The following is a 21,887-nucleotide window of genomic DNA, read 5'->3' as shown; positions in this document are numbered from 1 at the left end:
TTGCAACTTTACAGATCTTCTTTATGCACCAAGAGCTTGTAACACTCCAAAGAGAAAGGAAAAATTGAAATAGCATGTTATGACCTCTTTAATCTGAATTATTGAGCTTTATTTCAGTGATGCACTTCCTATGTCTGACACAAATATAAATACTAGTGCTTGTCCGTGAAGTCTGAAGTTTAAAATGCCCCTATTATGCCATTTTTAAGGTTCCTAATTAGGGCTGCACGATAAAGCGCATGCGATCCCTATTCCTAATATTGTTTTGGGAGTCTCCTACAATAAGTTTACATGCATGCAAGGTCAAAAAACGCTGTCGTTTTCTCAAAATGTGCATTTAATATCACCTCATTTTCCAACGATTCTCAATCGATTCGTTCAAAGCAGTTGTAAGATTCAGTCTCTCTAAACCCCTCCTTTTTCATGAGCTTACTCTGCTCTGATTGGTCAGATGGCCCAGTCTGTTGTGATTGGTCTACCGCGTACGGCGCATATCGGAAACGATACACCCATTGCCATAGTTCAGTATTTTGAACACTCGATAGAAAATATAACATCTATTATTTATCATACTCACAGGTTGTGATTGAGTGGAGCCAGCTAGTCCAAATAAACTGGGTACTGAGCCATCTTTCAAGAGCAAGCGTTTTTTGAATCCCACGTTAAACTCCACGAGATCAGAGAAGCAGTCTTCAGTAAAATGACGTAAACACAAAAAAAGTCTTGGGTTGTACTGCTGTGGTACAAGTGGGAAAAAAATGAATTTTAACCACTGATTCTTTGCAGCCTCATCTTTCGGAAGTGAAAATAAAATGAGTTTATTTTCACAGCATAGGACACAGTGTCTTCTCGACATGATGTTAACTACACGAACAAGCTACAGTGTCTGAGGGCAGGTCAAGTTGTTCACAGGCGGGCAACGTAGAACATAGGCGGGCATTATGCAATAGCGACTCGATTAGGCAGTTCTTGCTTGATGTTAGGACGCATAAAGTAGCCTTTGCATAAAATGGAAAGTCATGTGAATTTCTAACAATTACAGATAAGATTATAAAGGTTACATTTAAGTTATGTGTAGGGCTGCAACTAACGATTATTTTGATAATTGATTAGTTGGCCGATTATTTTTTCGATTGATCGTCTCGTCTTCTTTTTTTTGACAAAACACACTTTTCCACATTCTGCCCAATGCTGTCCTTCAAACAAACGTGCCAACTGAATGCTATGAAAACATACTGTATGGTGAATATATCTCTATAAGGGCTGCACGATTAATCGAATGCGATATTTAACGCGCATCTTGTCAGAAAGCCGGTTCTGTAATCAGCGGTAAATCTCCATCACCTGCGTGCTTTCACATTGAGCAGCATTAACTACACAGAGCCGTTGTTCACTGATGAGCAGCGCAAAAAATCGCGCGAATATGAACGTGGTTTAGCGCAGCTCGTCAGTGAACAACGGCTCTGTGTAGTTAATGCTGCTCAATGTGAAAGCACGCAGGTGATGGAGATTTACCGCTGATTACAGAACCGGCTTTACTGATAAGATGCGCGTTAAATATCGCATGCGATTAATCGTGCAGCCCTAATCTCTATGCTATACATTGTGTAAAAGAGTTATAAAGCAGTTTAAAAGGAAAGGACGTGACGTGTGGCCAATATGGTGTCCCATACTTGGAATTTGTGCTCTGCATTTAACCCATCCAAGTGCACACACACAGCAGTGACAGACACCGTGAACACACACCCGGAGCAGTGGGCAGCCAATGCTGCGGCGCCCGGGGAGCAGTTGGGGGTTCGGTGCCTTGCTCAAGGGTCTCACCTCAGTGGTATTGAGGGTGGAGAGAGTGTTCGTTATTCACCCCCCCTCCTACAATCCCTGACAGACCTGAGACTCGAACCTGCGACCTTTGGGTTACAAGTCCGACTCTCTATCCATTAGGCCACGACTGCCCCAATGGACAGTTTAAACAGATAAATGGACAAAGGACAGTTTAATTCCCTTTATTAAAAAAGGAAATAATGATGTAATGATGATAGTAAAGAAAAACACAAACTCAGTGTTATCAGATAAAAGGAATGTTCTGCAGGAACACACACACATTCACTCTGAACACAGTAACCTGTTACTGTCATTTCTTTATTCTGTAAATGTAAGTAACATCTTACATTTATATTCAATCACACTCTGTAATCCATTTACAGTTACCATCATAGAATACTTGAATTACATGTGGACTTTTAAATCTAAATTTAACATCCAATAACAGAATTAATATTATTGCGCTGAATATGAATTTTCTCCCACTTTACTGTGTACTGCCTGTTTGACGTGCATGTGCGCTGGCGCTCGTTCAGTAAAGTCTGAAGTTTAAAGCAGACTGTAAGGACAAGCCTTCATGCAAAATAAAAAACTTTCACGTGAATATGTAACATTTATAGAAAAGGATATAACCGTAAAATGCAGTTTATGTGCTGAGGAAACATCTCACACATTAAACAGCACATGCATCTGTCAAAGCGCCTGACAGGACAAGCCGTGTTAAACATTACACTAATGCATTAGCTTGAAGTTTAAAATAAAGCATTCTCATGTTTCGGGCAGCTTGGATCACACATCTTTCCCGCAGCAGCTCACTCGGTTTCATCTGCTATTTTTAGATGCATTTTGTCCATAGAAATGCATTATTCACTGCTGTAATTTGACATGACTGGCGGAAGTTCAAAGTCACTGGAAGGCAAACCTTTAGCCAAAAAAGCGTAACGGCTAATGGTAATGCTTCTGCTTTGGCAATACGTGGTAAAGGAGACCAGAGGCTGTTTTTTTTTTTTAAATGGATGTCAATGGAGGAGTGGCTTCACTACGCTGAATAAATAGCTTTTATGAGGAAACAGCTTATCATTTAATGAATCGACAGCCTATCAGCTAATCTTCAACATGTTTTACACTAAATAATAGTTTGGAATTTAACTATTTTAGAGTCACTGACTTTTTGCGACAGGTGGGATTCTAATCGATAATGACGTTCGTTGTCGATTATTTTCATTATAGACTATTATCGCTTTTATCGATTAGTTGTTGCAGCCCTAGTTATGTGCTCATGTTTTGCCTATTAGATTGCTCACACATCTGCCAGAATAATAGAAGAAGCTATCATGGCTAATCTATAGGCTTATGAGTTTGTTTGAAGTGCATACAAACCTTTAGTATTTGGTTGGCACAAATGTCAGGGCATGTCAAAACATCTCCAGAAGGTTATTATACAGTGTTCTCATAGTTTGGATCATGCACTTTACCTGCAGCAGCTCATTCTGTGTACACTGGTTTTTAGGTGCTTTTTGTCCATCGAAATGCATTTATAGTAGTGATGCACCAAAATAGTTTCCCAAATCGATACTCAGCCCTCTACGAACACCTTGGCAATTGAATCGCCAACGCACCAAGGATTAATGAGCTACTGGATTCATGAATATTAATCAGGTTGTGTGCGTTTGCGCGAACTGATTTGCTGAAATCAAAACAGGGACGATAATAGGTGAGCGCCAGCCAATGAGATTGCCATTTGCGCATTAGTGACGCCCACTACCGGAGAAAGCGGTAGTTCTTAAAAGCGGAAGAATTCCAAAGGAACTCCGTTATTTTGACAGCAAAATACAACAAAGAATATCGTTTACATGTAGCGCGCATAGGTAGCGCGTCAATTCTCTCTCTCCCTCTCTCTCTGCGTGTGTGTGAAACAAAGCGACGGCGAGTCGTGCGCCTTCACACTAGAGTTTACGGTACGTTACATACAGGTGCGTTGCACATCCATTCAGAAAAACAGCACAGATCGCTTGGCGGAGAGTGAAACTCTGATGCGCTCAGTCAGAGAGTGTTCGGCGAGTGAAAATATATCTGAGCTAAACTTATACTTAGCCTCCAACTCACACACTGGCGAGTAAAATCTGAGAATTTATTAGCAATTGGCTAATATTAGACACCATTTAGTCGCCCAGAGTGAAGATTTAGTCGCATATGTGAGTGATTTACTCGCAATGTAGAGGGGTTGATACTGATATGGATTCTTAAATATGAAATATTCTTTTAATATGAAAGTCTAAGTTTTCAAATGGTCAATTTTATCACAAAATGCAAACAAACTTTTATGTGGTTGTTTTGGCACTTTCAAACTGGTTAGTTACTAGCAAGAAAAGAAAACTCTAAACAGGAGCATTCTTATAAATATACGCATAAAGATATGCAGTTTATTTTTACTTAACCTGTTGTCTACATGATTTAATGCTGTGTTTCCCAACCTTTTTTTAGCCACTGCACAGTTTTGATCAGAAAAAAAATCCCACGGCACACTAGAGGGTGACACGGGAGTGGATTTTCAAACCTCTCCCGTCCCACTCCCACAAAAAAAAATCCCGTCCCGTCCCAATCCCATGAAAAAACTGGGGGAAAATCCCGTCCTGTCCCAATCCCGGAAGAATGACTCCCATTCCCTCCCACTCCCGTTTTTTTTGTCCGGAATCTGTCAGTTACAGTAAAAAATACAGTACAGATCACAGCATACCTACTTTAGTTGAATAAAAATCCAAAATGTAGTTTTTTGTTATTTTATTGAACTTAAAGCCAGCACATTAATTTTCATGTAAATCATCCATGCTAACACATGCATTTTCTTTTTTTTTTTTTCAATTGAAAGTAGACATTTCACTCTCTATAGATTTATTTTTCATACATGGAGTTTCTAAGTTTCTCGCTGATTTTACAGAAGCTCAACGTTTCGTTGTTATTCTGAGTGCACACAAATAAACGTAGAGTCTTTAATGATTCGAAAGATGTATTACTTTTATCTGTATGACCAAAAATTCCTGGGTATTTTAAGAGCAAGTGAGCACAGATCTGTCTGTCACAGACCGCGTACGTCATTCACTTAACCAGCCACATTAAAGCAAACAGGAGGAGAGCATAAAGAGATTTTTAAAATCTCTTATTAAAATATACAGTTTATAGTTTATTTATATAAAGGTATATTTGTGTATAAAGTATCATATGTTATTACGATTCCCGGTCCTGCCCACTCCCGCTGACATTTTTTCCTGTCCCGTTCCAATCACGTGATTAATAGTGATTTTGTTTCCCATTTTGATTTCCGTGACCCGTGGGATTCCAGAAAAAATGTCAGCCTCTACGGCACACCACTAAGCACTGAAATATAGCAAAATTGCACAAACATGCATTGCTTCAAATGGCATATTAAAACTGTTTATTATATTAAAAGTAGTACTCTTATTTAATGTGAAACTTGAGCTTAAGTCAGGTACAACGTGTCATAGATAGCTTTATGTTGTTGGTGATGGTAAAACAACAAATTTACATATCTTCGCTGTCGGGTGGAAACCTTTTATGTCCAAAACCACTACAACTTTCAGGAAATGCAAAAACAAAAATAGTTTTTTTTTTGTGGTTTTTTTTTTTGTGTTTTTTTTTATTAAACACCCAGTCACCAGAGTTTGTATTGTGGCTTTATATATGATCAGACACTTACATGTGCCATTATAATATTAACATTTTATGAAAATCAAGCTCAAATGAAGTTGCGAGGTTTTTGACCAGCAAATGACGGCAATATGTGTTTTGTCCGTCATTAAAACGGCCGCATCTGAGGCAGTCAGATTGCATTATGTTTTCATGAGGTTATAAAGTTTATTGTAGCTATGTAGGTGCTCAGTTGTTGTTGCTGAATACATTTGGTCAAAATCTCATGATATAGCCTAGAAGATTAAGAGCTATGCACAGGATATATATAACAACATATTAGCTACACCTAGACTGCAAATGCTAAGACTCTCTTCTCCACTCTTCAAACACACACAAAACATTAACATAGTGTTTCTTGAGTATAGAAAACGCTGTACTTATTCAAACATCAGTTTGTATATTTACCCTTGCATTGCAAACAAGCAGAGATTCAGACACTTCATTCAGAATGGAGGCGGGTGGAGTTACGAGGTTTCACTGACAGTTTGAGGATCCAATGGCGTTATGAGGTTTAGTTACAAGCTCTTTTGAATGCTTTTCATTGGTTAAACATTTGTAAAACCCACAAACAGAAATAAAAATGACCAATGGCATTGATTTAAAATAACAATAATAATAACAAAATATAATAAAGATAAAGTTTTGATAATTTTCCACGGCACACCTGACAGTGATTTGGGAAACACTGATTTAACGCCTGTATGAATAAATCTGTTATTAAAACAAGTTTTGATTACAGCCACTGTTTAAATGTTTATTTCATCAACAAATTGGAGTGGAAACATAGTTCTTTTATTAAAAAGTTGACATTAAAAACTAGGGGTCGACCGATTATCGGCGCCGATATTAAGCATGTTATGATTATCGGTATCGGTCATTTTCAAAACCGATTCGCGATAAAATAACTTAATTTTGAAACGCGCTATTTGGCACACAATACGCTATTTCTTCCATGTTTTAATTTTAATGGTAAACCCTTTGTTTGCCAAAAAATAAAGAGTTTAACTCTTTAAAATAAAGTTTACTGTGGGAGTACTACTACACTCAACCAACACCAGGGAAGGCAGTTTTTGTCAGAGCACTTGTTATTCTTAATTTTGACATTAATTTAAATTTTTACACCAGACATATATATCGGTTCAAAATATCGGTTATCGGTCTACTTGATCTGTAATAATCGGTATCGGCATCGGACCTGAAAAACACATATCGGTCGACCCCTATTAAAAACTGCCCTATGTGCAACTTAAACGTTTGTACAATGCAGTTTTTATTTCAGTGTTGATTATTAAATAGATTTGATAAAACATCTTTTGTATAGCATGTATCACATTGAATTTTAATTTTTCACGACCTCACATTAATTGAGATTGCATGGAACTTCATCACACCAAAGGACCATGAACTAGTGATGTAAAAATGTTGCTTAAAAGAAGTCAAAGCATTTAAGAAAATGTTTTTCCCCATTGAAAAAAAAACGAACTATTTTTATGTTGGGGAAAAAGAGCCCACATATGCAATGGTGAGGAAAGGAAACAGTGGACATTTCTGTTGAATTCATGTGACATAAGTCACAGAGATACTGATGTATATTTTAATGGTCTCTGTCACTTCATGTCCAGCTCTGGTTCTTTTACTTGATGTGGTCAGTGCCGAGATGAAGGTGAATGCCTTCATCATGAAGGTATACATCTTAATCTTCATATTAAAGATTAAGGCATTTTATTTGTTTCTATCTTTTTCAGTTCTACAAGCATGTCGTCCAAAGTGTGGAGAAATTCATTCAGAAGGTCAGTTGTTATTCTCTTGCAAATGCAAAATAAACTATCAGATATTTGGAAGTTTGGAAATGCCTAGAGGGGAGCTCAAGTGTTCCGAAACTGTATTTATATGTTCATATGTGAAGTCCTTCATGTAGAATAAAGATAATTAATAGCATTAAGACGTTAACCCTCTAATGCATGAATTATTTAATCATTAATGAAAATATTTTAATGTAACTTCCTTTGTACAATTTTATAGTATTGTGCAACAACATTGTCACCATTTGGTGAAATTCACCTTTTGGATTCAGAATGTCACTAAATCTTACTTACCCAAGACCACCAAAGACTTGTGGTATTTAATGAGATATTTTAAATATGCTTTATGTGAAAATGCTTTTTGCACAACCTGTTGCATGCTAATTGCAGTGTGTAGTAATCTAGAAACGGTCATGCAAAGAATAATCTTCGATAAGTAAAAATGTCAACTATTCTAAAAAAAAAATAGGTCATCATCCCCACAGAGTTTAGGTTAGTTTGATTATTAACTTGATAGATGTTGCTTTTTGTGTTTGAACAAACTCTATAGGCCTATATTCGCTTATGGGTTGAGAAATTAATTTTGCGCGTCATGATGTACTAGGCCTAAGCTTTTAATTTAAACGCATTTTAAGCATTGTGGATTAAAAACTAATTTAACTGTTCAGGGACATTTAGCAGTGGGGCAAAATTCACTTTGGCAAATGCGCGCGGATACGCGCGAGCGCACTTGCTCGTACAGCGCCTGACTAAACTAAGAGTTATTTTTCGCACCTTGTGTTTAAACGTTCGAATATACATAGTTATGTATCAAAATGCCGGTCTCCTTGTCAACACAGTCATTTGTGTCTTAAATGAACGTTAATAGTTAAAGTTAAGCATGTGCACTAGTTGGCTATTATGAGATCCTGGCATTATATGATGAGATTTTAAAGGGATATAGTTCACCCAAAAATTTTAATATTATAGTATCAGTTTACACACAATACAAATAATATCATTTACTCAGTTTCAAGTTGTTCTGAACCTGTATGAATTTCTTTGTTCTCCTCAATATAAAAGAATATATTTTGAAGAATATTCGTAACCACCAGGTTAAGTTTCTGGTCCCTGTTGACTCCAATAGTGTTTTTTCTCTCCATACTATGGAAGTCATGGGGTCACAGAAACTGTTTGGTTACCAGTAGTATTGTTCCAAATATAGTATACGTTTGCATTCAACAGCAGAAGGAAACTCATACAGGTTTAGAACAACAACATAACTTTAATTTTTGGGTGAACTATTCCTCTAAAGCAGCCTAATATAGCTGCTCTTGCCATTTGTGTCAATAATGTAAATTAAACATTAGAAAGAAAATCACTCACTGTCCTTAACCGAATCACTTTTGTAAAATAATGTATACTGAATTTATACAGTGAAGACTATTCGGTCTATTTATTTTATACAATATACGGTAATATTTCTTATTCAGTGCTTTAAGTGTTTGTAGGTCAATTTATTTGTTCTATTGTAATTCATGACTGTTTACTTGTCTTCAGTAAGTTTGTTTTTACATAGTCTAGTATTTTTTTAATTTTGTGATATTGGAATTGGTAACAAGAATTATGAAATTGCAATGCATCAAAAATTTTGATTGGATAAAAATTATTAAATTTTTGAATTATAAAAATATTTTAAGCTATATATATATATATCATTATTGTGATGGGGGGCCCTGCAGTAAGTCATAGCCCCGGGGCCCAGTGGGGTCTTAATGCGGCCCTGGCTGTGATGATGGTTGTAAATTTATAATGCATGGAAAATCACTGGCTGTTAAGTTTACTTCCAAAATGATATATTATGTGGTGATTTGAACCCCAGACCCCACACACTTGTTCATCATTCATTACTTCTCTTTCTTTTGTGTGTGTGTGTAGTGCAAGCCTGAGTACAAAGTCCCTGGTCTGTATGTCATCGACTCCATTGTACGGCAGTCTCGTCACCAGTTTGGGCAAGAGAAAGATGTTTTCGCTCCACGCTTTAGTAAGAACATCATTACAACTTTCCAAAACCTCTACCGCTGCCCAGCTGATGACAAGGTGCGTTTGTTTCTCATGCCCCTGTAATCAAATGGTAAAGGTCTTGTCTAGACACTTTTTCCTTTTGCTTATTTTCCATTTTCAATGTTGCCTTGCAGAGTAAGATTGTCCGAGTACTAAATCTATGGCAGAAAAACAGTGTCTTTAAGAGTGACATCATCCAACCTCTACTGGATATGGCAGCAGGGCTCCCACCCCCCAGCGTTACACCCGTGTCTGCCAGCAGTGCCGTACCCGTCAACAGCACTACTCCTGGTAAGTCATTCACTCATAATGCATCCTCTGTCAAACAATACACTGTTGTGGCAACATGTTTTATATTAAGAGAAAGCAATTACACCAACCAAAGTCAATATGCAGGGCCAAATTAAGACCTATAATGCCCCTCTTCACCACTCATTCACCCACTCTTCTGCCCTAAATAATTAAAAAAGTGGTTAAAGAAAATGTAAAACCACACTCATTTTGACCCGTTTTACAGATGCAAGTTAGAACTTGCATCTGCAACCGGTGACAAGCAATAACAGTATACTCAAAGATTTTTTTGCTGCTTTCTCAAATTACTTCGTTTAAATTAGTTGAAGCAACACAGTTCTTGAATATTTCACTTGAACATGCCACTAATTAATATTATGTTAAATCCTCTTAAAATTTGTACAGTGGAAGTTAACTTAATCATTTTGTGTTGGGACTACATGAATAATTTTTGTTGACATAACTAACTGGGTGGTGGGTGTGTAGTTCCCAGCATGCTTTGCATGGGACTGCATTAGGAGAGTCAATTTATAAGTGTTATTTGATGTGCTTTTTAGAAAAGAGAAAGACTTGTTAGTATTTAATGTTCAGTGATGTTGGAGATTTAGAAGAGTTTCGGTTACGTGAAGGCCATGATGTTTATTGCTTCACTCAAAGAGCAATGCCAATGCCAGTACTGAGACAAGTCACACTTACTTACTCATCCTCTACATAATAATAATAATAAACAAAATTGACTTTAGTATATTGCATGTGCTATTGCAACTATGTATGACACAGAAGCTTAAATTTATTAAGTTGATTCAGCAATGCATTATTTGTTTAAATTGTTTTATTCTTGTTGCATGGAAAATAATTTCCTTAATTAAATTAAGGAATTAATAATAATTAATTTCCTTAATTTAAGTTAATTCATCTTTTTTCTTTTTTGTGTGTACAGTGAAATTATCAACTAACTATGGACAAATGTCAAAAAAAAAAAAACATTGTGCCTTTAGCATACTCAGAGCTGCATTCCTCATTGCGTGGGAAATTCAACGTAACAGGTTAATGTGTCAAATGTGCCAATCAAAATGTGACTTTGTGAAATAGACTAACTTAAATAGTCTTGTTCCATTTCGTAATTAAAATCCCTTTTCATCTTGACTGAGGGGCAGGATAGTCTGGGTGATCCCTGGCTGTACGCTTGTGTGTGTGTGTGTGTATACAGAATACTTCTTTTTCAGTATGTCAACCCCTTAATCGGTCACACAAATTTGCCCTGTTACTCTGATCGAAAATTCTAATTGAACTCTTAGCATCTTCTAGTTTATGCTGACACCTTGAGGGAAAAATTGAGTATGACAATGCATGTAAAAGTCTGTCATATCCATTTCCACAAATATTTTTAAACACACTAAAACATTCTTAAATCTGTGCTCCTGCTCCCTAAAGGAACTCCGGCAACTCCAGCCACCCCAGCCAACATAGTGCAGAGTCTCCCAGACTGGGCGTCTCAGATCTCCAACACGGACACAGTGGCTGCGGTCGCCCAGATCTTACAGAGTCCCCAAGGCCAGCAGGTTAGATTCCTCCACTACTGAAAACACTGTGTTCTCTGCACAGCTCATTTCTGACTGGTGTGTATGTGTGTGTTTCTAGTTGCAGCAGCTGGTTCAGAGCTTGCAGATGCAGCAGCAGAAACCTCAGCCCTCTCTGCTGCAGGCGCTGGATGCAGGATTGGTGGTGCAGCTGCAGGCCCTGACTGCACAGCTCACTGCAGCCGCAGCAGCCAACACGCTCAACCCGCTGGAACAGAGAGTTTCCTCCTTTAACAAGGTGAGAGAACTTTTTGGAGCACTGCTAAAATAGTTTAATCCTTGCGTAACACATTATTTTTCTGTTGTTTTGTAGAAGCTGTTGGGTCAGTTCGATTTTAGGAATGAGTCGGAGCACAGTGAGGATTCTAAGAAAGATGCTACACCATCTCAGTTGTATGTTCTTTGTATGCTAGTTTCAAGAAAAGCTGTTCCCCATTTTGTTATTTTTAAGTCATGTTCTTACTGTTGTTCTCAGACCTGTGGTGCCAGAGTCCATCAATAGCTCAATATTTCATCAGCTGGCCGAGCATCTTCAGCAGCAAAACCTAGAGCAGTTTCAGAAACAGCTAATGGAGCACCAGCATCATCAACAGAAGGTACATAGAACTGTGATTTTTTTGTTTGTTTGTTTCTTGGCATAATGTATTAGAACTCTCATGTCTTTCTCGTACCTTGGTATTTGTTAATGTACCGTATTTTTGACAGTCTATGACCATGGAGGGCCAGGATGCCATCTTTGGTCTTGAAAATTCTGCCCCTCCTGGCCAGAGCAGCGCCCCACCACAGCTCCCAGAACAAGAAGCAAAAATGGATGACTCCATTGATAACCAGCAACAGGTATGTTCAGAGATCAAACTTTAGTTTGGAGGAGAAGCCTATGTAGAAGTCATGTATTGGCAATAGTTTGAAGGTGGTGTGTCACTAGCTGACTTGCAGAAATCGCCACCTTCTGTTGGATGTCTGTAATACTCAATAGCCGCTTTTCCACTGTCGGGCCAGTGAGAGCCAGGGCTAATAACGAGCCAGGCGGGGCCAATAGCCTCTGACCTCAAGCCGCGAGGCCAAAATCAAGCTGCGTTTCCACTGTCGGACCAGGGCTACTCTAAAACCTGCCCTTAACACACAATTATTTACGATAAAAAAATAGTAATTTATTAATTATATATTTATCATATGATATTTATCATTATGTTCAGTTGCTGCTGCTCCATTTATTTGTGATGACAGGAATGCACAAAGCAACTCCATTAGGACATTTAAGTCCAAATGCGTACACATATAACACGATATAAAAATATTGATAAAATCTCATACGTTTACATCAAATCTCTTTAGAAAGAATGAGCATTTATATTTATTTTCCACAATGCATGTAATCTAAGGAGGTTTAAGCGCTGTCTACCGTGTCACTGTACTGTTATCCTTTCAGCCAGAGCAGCAGAGGGAGTTACACAGAAAATATGAAATTTATGACATGCAGATGCAAATGTCCGGTATCAACAAAAACGCAGAGAAGAGACAGAACAAATATGACAGCAAATAAATACATGATTATAATCATATATGATTTATCGAAGTTATTCATGCTGTCTCTTGTATTTTCATGAGCGTAATGTGTATTTATAATGCCGATGGTTAGCATACGTAGCCTTTAGCATTGTGTATAATAAATTTCTGCCTCATACGGTGATCCGAATTTCCATCAGGTCGCAATCGTACGTTATTTCAGATACCCGCTGGTGTCTGTAGTGAGTTTTGCCATTAAAATTGTTTTAAATATTAATGTTAGCTGGTAGCTTAATTTGAAACATTGGAAGTGAGCAGCGCTGCTGATCGTCTCCTAACTCTGATAAACTCCGCCTTTGTTCATGACCACTCCTCTAGCCCCAGTTGACCCCGCTCTGACCCAAGGTATTTGGCGTTCCGAAAATCCTTGGCCGCATTGGCACAGAGGAAGCCCTGTCGAGGCACGATCAAACCCCGGAAGTGACAGTGGAAACGCCACTGGCCCTGGCATGCTCACTTTTGGCCCAACAGTGGAAACACGGCTCATGATTAATAACTGAAGCTGAGTGACGAGCGGATAGTTGAAACACCAGGTTCACTTGTGTATTTTGCAGGACATGGATATTGATGAGGGACAGGATACTGTAGATGAGGAGCTCTTTGAGGCTGAGGAGAAGAAAACCAGCAGTACCCGTTCAAGGACACGCTCGAGATCTCGGTCCAGGTTGGTGTAGTAATGTCACCAAATGGTTCTTGTCTTATTTCCATTTTTCATCCGCAGGTAAAGAGCCTCTTTATCTCCCCAGGTCACCTAAGAGAAGGAGGTCAAGGTCTCGCTCAGGGTCTCGGAAGCGCAAACACAGGAAGCGATCACGGTCTCGCTCAAGGGACAGAAAGAGAAAGTCCTCACGTTCTTATTCCAGTGAGAGACGAGCGCGGGAAAGAGAAAAGGAGCGGCAGAAAAAAGGGCTTCCTCCAATCCGCTCAAGGGTTCTAAGTGGTAAGATAATAGAGGTCCACCTTTGCTTTCTGCATTTATAAGAGTCACATTTAAGAAATTACTGCTTTGCAATAGTCACATCTGTCATGTTTTAGTTTACATGACACATTTTCATGCTAATAAGTTGACATAAATGTAAACTTTAAAGAAAGGTTTTATGAAATGTAATTATGTTCTATGGATGAGACGGTTAAGGTTTGTATCAATTCACAGGGCTCCAGACTGCACATAAAACGGTCGCATTTGTGACCAAAAATATTAATTTGTGAGTGATATTTTTGCTGAGATCGCCACTGGCGACTATATAGATTGACGTTATGACTTTAAAATGAGCATGTAATGCCTTTTTTCCTGCTTGTTATGCGTTCACATCTTTTGTTTTGTTGACGTAATAAACTGAGACGATGTGCATCAAAGTTTTAGTGGAAAAACAGTCCTCAACTCTGCCGAACACCAGCGTTGACGGCACACCTGCTAAAAGCAGGCTCCAGTTGTGGCAGCATCAATCGAAAATGACGGAGACGTGTGAAGTAAAAGTGCAGAAAAGCAGTGTCTATTTCGTGCACAACTTGAACAAACTACAACAGGTGAAGCTGTCAACTGTGTGGACATTAACGATAACAATTCTCGTTTAGAATTGATTCTAATATGGCAGCTTCTTAGCAAGATCTTTAGTCTATTTGCTGTGTTCTGTTAATGCGTGACCTTCATATTATTTGTAGCGCACTTACAGTCCAATAATCGCAACAAGCTTTGTGCTGTGTTAAATAAACAAAGTATCAGCTTTAAAATTCTGCAAAAATCATAATGAAATTCAAACAATAAATACCGTTTTGGCGCTCTTTAATGTGGCATGAGCGATCGCTTTAGCGCCTCAGTTCAAGCCGCACATGAACCCATCGTATCTTTCTATTTACTACTATAGTATTATAGGACACAGAACAACTTACTGAAATATCTCATGTAATCGCTCATTCAGTGTTTCAAACTGCGGAAAACGTGTTGTAAACAATGCCACGTAACAATCGTTTACCTCAGAATAACAATTCGGCGTCCATAAGCCCATTAGTCAGCTAGAAAAAAAATAACTATAAAGAGGAACATTTTGCTAAATATATGCGCTATATTGCATATTTTTACTTAAACCTGTTGTCTGCATGATAAGAGAGAATGTAAGGGGCTAAAGATAAAATTCAGCACCTCATATATAACTGCTTGAAGAAAAATGGACTGGATATGTGCAAAACATATGACAACATTTATAGCATGCATTGAGGAGGAGCCCAAACTAGAGGTCTTCTCGGGTCCTAAAATCTGTACCCGACCCGAATCACTTCTTACCCGAACCCAACGTGCATTATTTTTTATTAAATTTTTTTTAAAAATCCGACCTGAGATGGACCCGATGAAATTAGACCCGAGCCCGACTCGACTGCATTTATTTTCGAACCCGACTGGACCCGAACGTAAACGGCATTGACGTGTGCACAGCCTGCAGCCCCGCAGTCAGTAAAGAAAAATCCCGGCGTCCTGCTGACTGATTTGGCTGCTTCTCCATTACTTTGATTTATTTAACATTTATTTAATTTATTACTACTCTGCATTATTGCCTGCCTGATGGATACAAGTTATTTCTGAGTTCGGCTTTCAATTGTCACCAGTGGATTGGAAAAATAAATGTGATAGCTCGATAAAAATTAAATCGATAGCCTAATAAATCATGGCTTCACTAGTGTTGTCTGCTCTGCAATGCTATTTACCTCATCTCTGGCGAAGGGATTCTGCACACAAAAGAAAAGCCCTGCCCTGCATGAACGTGCACCGCAATGAAGCGAGTGGCTTTTCCTAATGGATCTCATATCTATAAGATGGATTTCTGTGTGCGAGGTTACAAACGTATGTTTCTTTTTCTACATGCGTTTCTCAAAAATGCACTTAACACCAACACTCAAGTACGTTAAACGCAACTAATACCGAACCCGACCGAGGCGCTCGTTGAAGTTTTGCTCGGGTCTCGAGTCGGACCTCGGGTTTTCGGATCTAAGCGGACCCATGAAGACCTCTAGCCCAAACTACACTCAAAGGCCACGTGATGCTGACATAGTTATTGTCTATGATATTGGCACAGATTCTGTGTAATAATTATTTGTGACTGTATATAGTTCTCAAGTTGGAAAAGACGTTTAGTTCCCAGGACATCTTCAAGATGGATTAAAATGCTGATGCTGTAAAAGGAGGGGTTACATAAACACATAACAATATGACTGAAATGTTAACTTGTGTAAAAAAAAAAAACGCGTTTATTCCGTGGAATGTAAAAAAATAATTTGCCGCCTATTTTTGTTTCTTATAGGAGACAATGGCTCAAGTGACTTTTTTTTTTTTTTTTTTTTTTTCCCGGAGCCCTGATTCATGTTCATATGAGTGAGAAAATCACAAACCTCCATATTTACTGACTGACTATTGCTTTGGTCTGTGAGCTTAAAGAGATAGTTGTTCTGTCAGGTCAGTTGACAGAACTGTTACTTGCACTTTGAAGAATATCTTCTTCACAATTGTAATAGAAGTTAATTTCCCTTTATATTTATTTATACACGCGCGCACACACACAAACACACACGCATATAAAGGATAAAGTAGCATGCCAGTTACCTCTTTCTTTCTGCCTCTTTCAGTTTGCAGCACTACTCTATGGGTCGGCCAAGTGGACAAGAAGGCCACCCAACAAGATCTTACTAACCTCTTCGAAGAGTTTGGCCAGATTGAATCCATCAATGTGAGTTGAGTTTCTGAAAACTTGAGTGCTCTTTAAATTAGTTAACTTTTTAATTAGATCAGTTATGCCATCTAGCCAAGAGGCATTTTTGGAGTCTGCAGATATTTTTGGCAGAAGTTTAATTAGGTATACCCTAAAACGGGAAGTGTTTAGGACAGCTCAGTAGGTCTTCAGGTGTTGCTTTTTTTATTTATTTTTAATTTTTTTTAAAGAGTTGGTGAATCTCGAAACTAAAGCTTTTACTGCACAAGTCTGAATGTAATGTTTTTTTTTCTCTCTAGATGATTCCTCCCAGAGGCTGTGCTTACATCTGTATGGTTCATCGTCAGGATGCATACCGCGCCCTTCAGAAACTGAGCACTGGCTCCTACAAAATTGGTTCAAAGGTCATCAAAGTATGTGTGAAGAATGTTCACTGACTCAAAAATTATAGAACATCAAAAAAAAAATTGGGGGAGGGGAATATGTCTTAAATTTTGCACTGCTTGCAGATTGCTTGGGCCCTCAATAAAGGGGTGAAACAGGAGTATAAGCAGTTCTGGGATGTGGACCTTGGGGTGACTTATATCCCATGGGAGAAGGTCAAACTGGATGACCTGGATGACTTTGCAGAGGGAGGCATGATTGACCAAGAGACTGTCAACAATGGTTAGAAGATTTTGTTTGTTTAGAAGCTGAAAGTTTGATATGTATTGTGTGACTTACATATTTGATCTTCTACACAGCACTTTTCCCATTCTTAACATTACTGTTTTTTTTATGATGCAGAATGGGAATCCCAGAGAAATACTGAGACTGCCAAAGAGACTCAGAATCAGGCTGTTACAGCTGAAACCAGTACAGCAAGCAGCACACCAAGTGAGGCCTTTACCCAGCCTGTCACTATGATGCCCATGCAGGTATGATGTTAACACTTAATTCAGGCTTTAGAATACTGTGACAAATGGAGCAAAAGACGTTTAGGTTTCTTACCCTTGTATGTGATTGAATTACTAGATCACAGAGATGTGTTGTTTAGCCATTGAAAGACCTATGATAGTAACTGAAAGTTGTTGGTTCAAGTCCCACATGACGTGATTCATGAGATACTACCATTGCATCCTTAAGCAAGGAACTTATTTTGACAGGGCAGCTGAATTAATATTGAATTACTGTTTACTTATCCATGGGTGGCTTTTTTGGTTTAGATTCCAGTGGCACAGACCGTCCCTGCTGTTGGCCTCGTGCCTCCATCCTTCCCTGTCACTATAGCAATGCCCCCACCAGGCTTTGGTCCCCCACCACCATTTCTAAGGGCAGGGTTCAATGCCTCACAGCCTCCTCCAGGTACATGGTTCCAACCTGAACATTTAACAATTAAGCTTTAAACTGAATGATGGATTTAAAAAAAAAAAAAAAAAACATAAACATCAATCCTTAAATTTCTCTTTTACAGGTTTCGTGGCTACGCCAGGAGTAGGACCATCAGCGCTTGGAACCAGGCTTGCTTCAGCTCAGACCTGTATGTTAACCAGCCTCTGAAATAAGTTATTCTTATTTTGCGTAATGTTGCTTGTCAAAGCACTGTCTTTAAAGGTCCAATTTTCAAGCTCCTAAATGAGCCCTTTACCACTCTATCTCCTTTATAGCTCTAGTGCAGCCTTCGCTGCCAACCATTCAAGAGAGCAGCAAGGATTCTCTGTTTGGAGCCATGATTCCTCCCACCAGTACTATTCCTGGGAGTTTTATTCCATCAGCAATGCCCGGGGCAGGAGTCTTTAACCCTGTGGGAGCACAGCATCAGCAGAGCAGCGCTGACAAAATGCCTCAGTCGGCTGAAATGATGGAGACAGCTTCTGAGATAACACTACAGGGTAAATGGGTTTATAAGTACATTTTACATCCTCAATACAAGTCATATACAGCTAGCAAACCATATGCGGTTATTTTTTCTGTCAAACACAAAAGGAGAATCTGATGACTTTTGTAGCAATTCAGTGACTTGTTCATATGACTTGTGGTGCTATATTCTAAGTCTGGCATTGATGCATCTGCGTGCTAATCTAAACGTGGTTAACGGTGATATTTTAGAGATTTGGTGGAGAGGAAGATTACCATTGAGCACATTTACATTCACACCAATATGAAACATTTTGTTTATCTTTGTACTTTTTTTTTGTCATGCAAAATGCAGTGCGCAGTGGAATGGGTCTGCTAGGTTTGCACCCTTCTGCATCTCTAACACATCCTCTCTCTGGCCAGAGGATGGCAGGGCTGCTTCCCCTGGAACTGCGACCCAACCTGCTCCAGGGACCTGGGGGCCGCTTCCCCCTGCTCATGCAGCCAGGCCTTGCACATCAGACCAACAATGTCCTGGATGCTTCACTTCAAGCCCAAGCCCGTGTTCGGGTTCCATTCTCTCAAATGGAGCAGTTCAACCGTGCTGAAGGCACTTTCGCAAGGGCACCTAACCCCTCATCTGCTGGAGCTGACAGTCTGGCCAAGGCCGATAATGAGACACCACCCAGGTCAGATGTAGGTGCCCAGCAAGAAGGAGATCAGGACTATCGCTTTCCACCGCCAGAGAAGCAGAGCACAGGGTTGTTGAAGACCCCTCCTTTGGAGATGCGTACTGAACCTGTGCCTGCCAGACCACCTTTACTAGAACGACCTCCAAGAACAGTCATGCAAGCTGAAGGTCGAAGAGAAAATATGTCAGGAGGTTTCAGGGCAGAAAGTCGCTGGGGACCACCCAGGGGTGACTTCGATGAGCGAGACATGAGGGGGATGTCTGCTGGACCTCCAAAGGGTTTTCAGGAGGAACGTTCCAACCCTAACTTTCAGAATCGTTTTGAGGGCCGCAGCGGAAGTTCATCAGGACCTGCTTGGAATCGTGGAACTGGGCCTTCTTTTAACGCAAACATGCACCAGGACTACAATGATTGTCGCAGACCTTGGGAAAGGCAGAAGGACCGAGATGACAGGGACATGGACTTCCGGGGCGAAATGAATGGCAATCGTCAACGTGAAAGGGAGAGGGACAGGAATCGGGACCGTGAACGCGGCAGAGAGCGGAATCGTGAGAGAGACCGAGAATGGGAGCGTGAAAGGGACAGAGAGAGGGAGAACGAGAAGGATAAAGAGCGGGAACGGAAATGCTGGACTCCCCTTTCTTCACAATCTCAGCCTCAACCGCTGCTTCCCAAGTCTCAACCGCTGCTCCCTCTGCCGACCCCCTTGGTTGCTCAGCCTGAAGTACAAGAACAAGTGCAAATTAACTCACCATCTCTACCGGTGCCCCAACACCAGCGTCATCCGGAACCACAGCCAACAGAACGAGAAGCTGAACCACAACCAGAGTTAATGCCAGAGCTACAGTCGCAGCCCAAGTCACTCAGCTCCGCTGAAGAGATGGCAAGTAGTCAAGAGCAGGAGGAAACCTCACGAATCAATGGAATGGAGACCGGATCAAAAGCTCAATTAAACATTTTGGAACCTGCATCCCAGACCGCTACAGAGCCCTCTCGTAGCCCCTCTCCATCCCTTACCTCCACACCCACCTGGTTCCAGAATGAGCCCTTGAAAAGAGAGAAGACCCCAGAAATGTCTGTTTCCTCATCTGTGGATGCAGACACTGAACAGACTGGGCCAAAGGTGAACGCTGAGACTGAACCTGAGCTAGAGAAAACAGACACTGAGGAAACATAATCATCACTCAGTAGGTAAAGATCATTTTGTATAGTCATCTCTGTAATCGTTTTGAAAGCTCTCACAGGACCCACTCAGTTCGCTAGATTATAGCAGACATCTTAATGAATGATTCTTACCTCTCAAGCTTCAAATGTGTATGCATTCTAGGCGGCTCACACTAGAGGATCTAAATGGTAGGTGGGATTTTAATATTTTATTTTATTCCCTGTTTTAGTTTTTAATGCAGCCCCATTGTTTTAATTAGGTGTTTTTTTTCTCTCATGACACTTGCTTGCCAAAATATTGTGTAGCCTAATTGTAAATGCGGGAGGAAAAGAGGTTTGACCTTCCTATGGAAGAGTGTAAGGATTCTGGCTGTTTCCTTTGGATTGATTGAATTACTTGAAAACAGCACTGGCTTGTTTCGTCTTTTCTTTTCAAAACTGCAGCTGCAAAATTTGAAATGAATGCTTCTGTGGTGTCCAATGCTTCTTGTCTCTAAAGCAGAATATACGTACATCAGATACAGTGAGAACAGTACTGCGTTTTAGTTGCTTTGAAAAGGAACCTTTACAAAAAAAAATTAAACTACGATGTATTGTCCCAATATTAAATGTCTGTGATTTTTCTGCATCAAACTTCCATGGAAATACAAGAGCTCAGAAAAGGCGATCAAAGGAAATATGAATGTTGGGTGCAATCTGTCTTAGTTTCAAATAAACATGCTCTGATTGTTACAAATTCTTTAGGACTGTGTTTTGTGTCAAGAAGAGAAACCATCTGCACACAAACCATTAAAGGCATGAGCCAAGTGAAAATGGCCCAAGTGTCGTGGATGGGATGAAATGTTTTGTGAACTGATCTACACTTTGGGTGGTCACCAGATGTTTGTCTATGTGCTGTTAGGTTTGCGTTTAGAACTCTCCTCCGACTCCCTTTTACACAACAGAGCAGCTATGAGTGCCACATTAAGTCTTGAATGCGTTGGAAATACGTCATGCACACATCAGTTTTGATACAGCTCCACTTGTCTTACACTCACACACATCAAATATATCAAACATACACTGCTAGTGTTCAGTCACACAAAACAGTTTACTCAGACATAAATGCTGTCCTCTAAACTTAATAGAATGTTAACCACCTTTATTTTCACCAAAACTGAGTATTACAGTCTGTTGCAGTCATTTATCTACAGGAATGGGGGAAAAGAAAAAATAGACAGCAAATTTATAAATGAGTTTTTTTCATTGTGAATATATTGACCAATTTAAAGTATGCCTACTTCTAAAGTGTATTGCTCCAGTTTTTTGCATGTAGGCTTAATTTTATATAAAAAGTGGTGTCCAATTCACTAATTACTTGAATTTTAAGAATCACGTTAGATTCACACATCAGTGTCAATTACTCGCAGATTTGAGTTGAATTAAAAACTGACTTAATTAAAAAAAAAAAAAAGTTTCACTGTGTAAATTTAAAAAGAACAGATAACCATTACTCTTGAGTAGTTCCTGAGATATACATTTATTTACTGACTGCTTGACATTGTCAGTGCAGTTCTGCAGTAGACATTAGTTTTTTTTTAATAATAAAATAATGATTACAATTATTGTTAAAGCATGCAGTCCGCACAAGCCCAGTTGTAAGCAAACGTCCTTTTTGTTCTCAGTTTGGGAGTAACAGGAAGGTAG

General features: G+C 39.4%; 1 protein-coding gene across 2 annotated transcripts in view; it reads left to right on the top strand.

The window, feature by feature from the left end:
- Window positions 1-20,839, top strand: part of LOC107675315 (protein SCAF8-like) — a 52,939-nt gene extending 32,100 nt beyond the window's left edge. The window contains exons 3-20 of one of the 2 annotated variants that reach the window (XM_016469617.1): window positions 7,275-7,319; window positions 9,249-9,410; window positions 9,509-9,665; window positions 11,100-11,227; window positions 11,307-11,483; window positions 11,559-11,638; window positions 11,721-11,841; window positions 11,951-12,082; window positions 13,366-13,475; window positions 13,558-13,751; window positions 16,427-16,527; window positions 16,809-16,922; window positions 17,019-17,175; window positions 17,296-17,426; window positions 17,715-17,853; window positions 17,963-18,028; window positions 18,156-18,380; window positions 18,701-20,839. In XM_016469617.1, coding sequence (XP_016325103.1) covers window positions 7,275-7,319; window positions 9,249-9,410; window positions 9,509-9,665; window positions 11,100-11,227; window positions 11,307-11,483; window positions 11,559-11,638; window positions 11,721-11,841; window positions 11,951-12,082; window positions 13,366-13,475; window positions 13,558-13,751; window positions 16,427-16,527; window positions 16,809-16,922; window positions 17,019-17,175; window positions 17,296-17,426; window positions 17,715-17,853; window positions 17,963-18,028; window positions 18,156-18,380; window positions 18,701-20,214 — 3,753 coding nt within the window. In that variant the 3' untranslated portion in view covers window positions 20,215-20,839. Of the gene's footprint in view, window positions 1-7,274; window positions 7,320-9,248; window positions 9,411-9,508; window positions 9,666-11,099; window positions 11,228-11,306; window positions 11,484-11,558; window positions 11,639-11,720; window positions 11,842-11,950; window positions 12,083-13,365; window positions 13,476-13,557; window positions 13,752-16,426; window positions 16,528-16,808; window positions 16,923-17,018; window positions 17,176-17,295; window positions 17,427-17,714; window positions 17,854-17,962; window positions 18,029-18,155; window positions 18,382-18,686 lie in introns of both variants that reach the window. The other variant, XM_016469616.1, reaches the window with a different exon arrangement.
- The last annotated feature ends 1,048 nt before the right edge of the window (window positions 20,840-21,887 follow it).

Source organism: Sinocyclocheilus anshuiensis, unplaced genomic scaffold, assembly GCF_001515605.1.
Source record: "Sinocyclocheilus anshuiensis isolate Anshui unplaced genomic scaffold, SAMN03320099.WGS_v1.1 scaffold1900, whole genome shotgun sequence".
In the NCBI taxonomy this organism is placed as follows: Eukaryota; Metazoa; Chordata; class Actinopteri; order Cypriniformes; family Cyprinidae; genus Sinocyclocheilus; species Sinocyclocheilus anshuiensis.
Note: the sequence above shows the minus strand (reverse complement) of the source record. Positions and strands in the feature narration are given on the sequence as shown.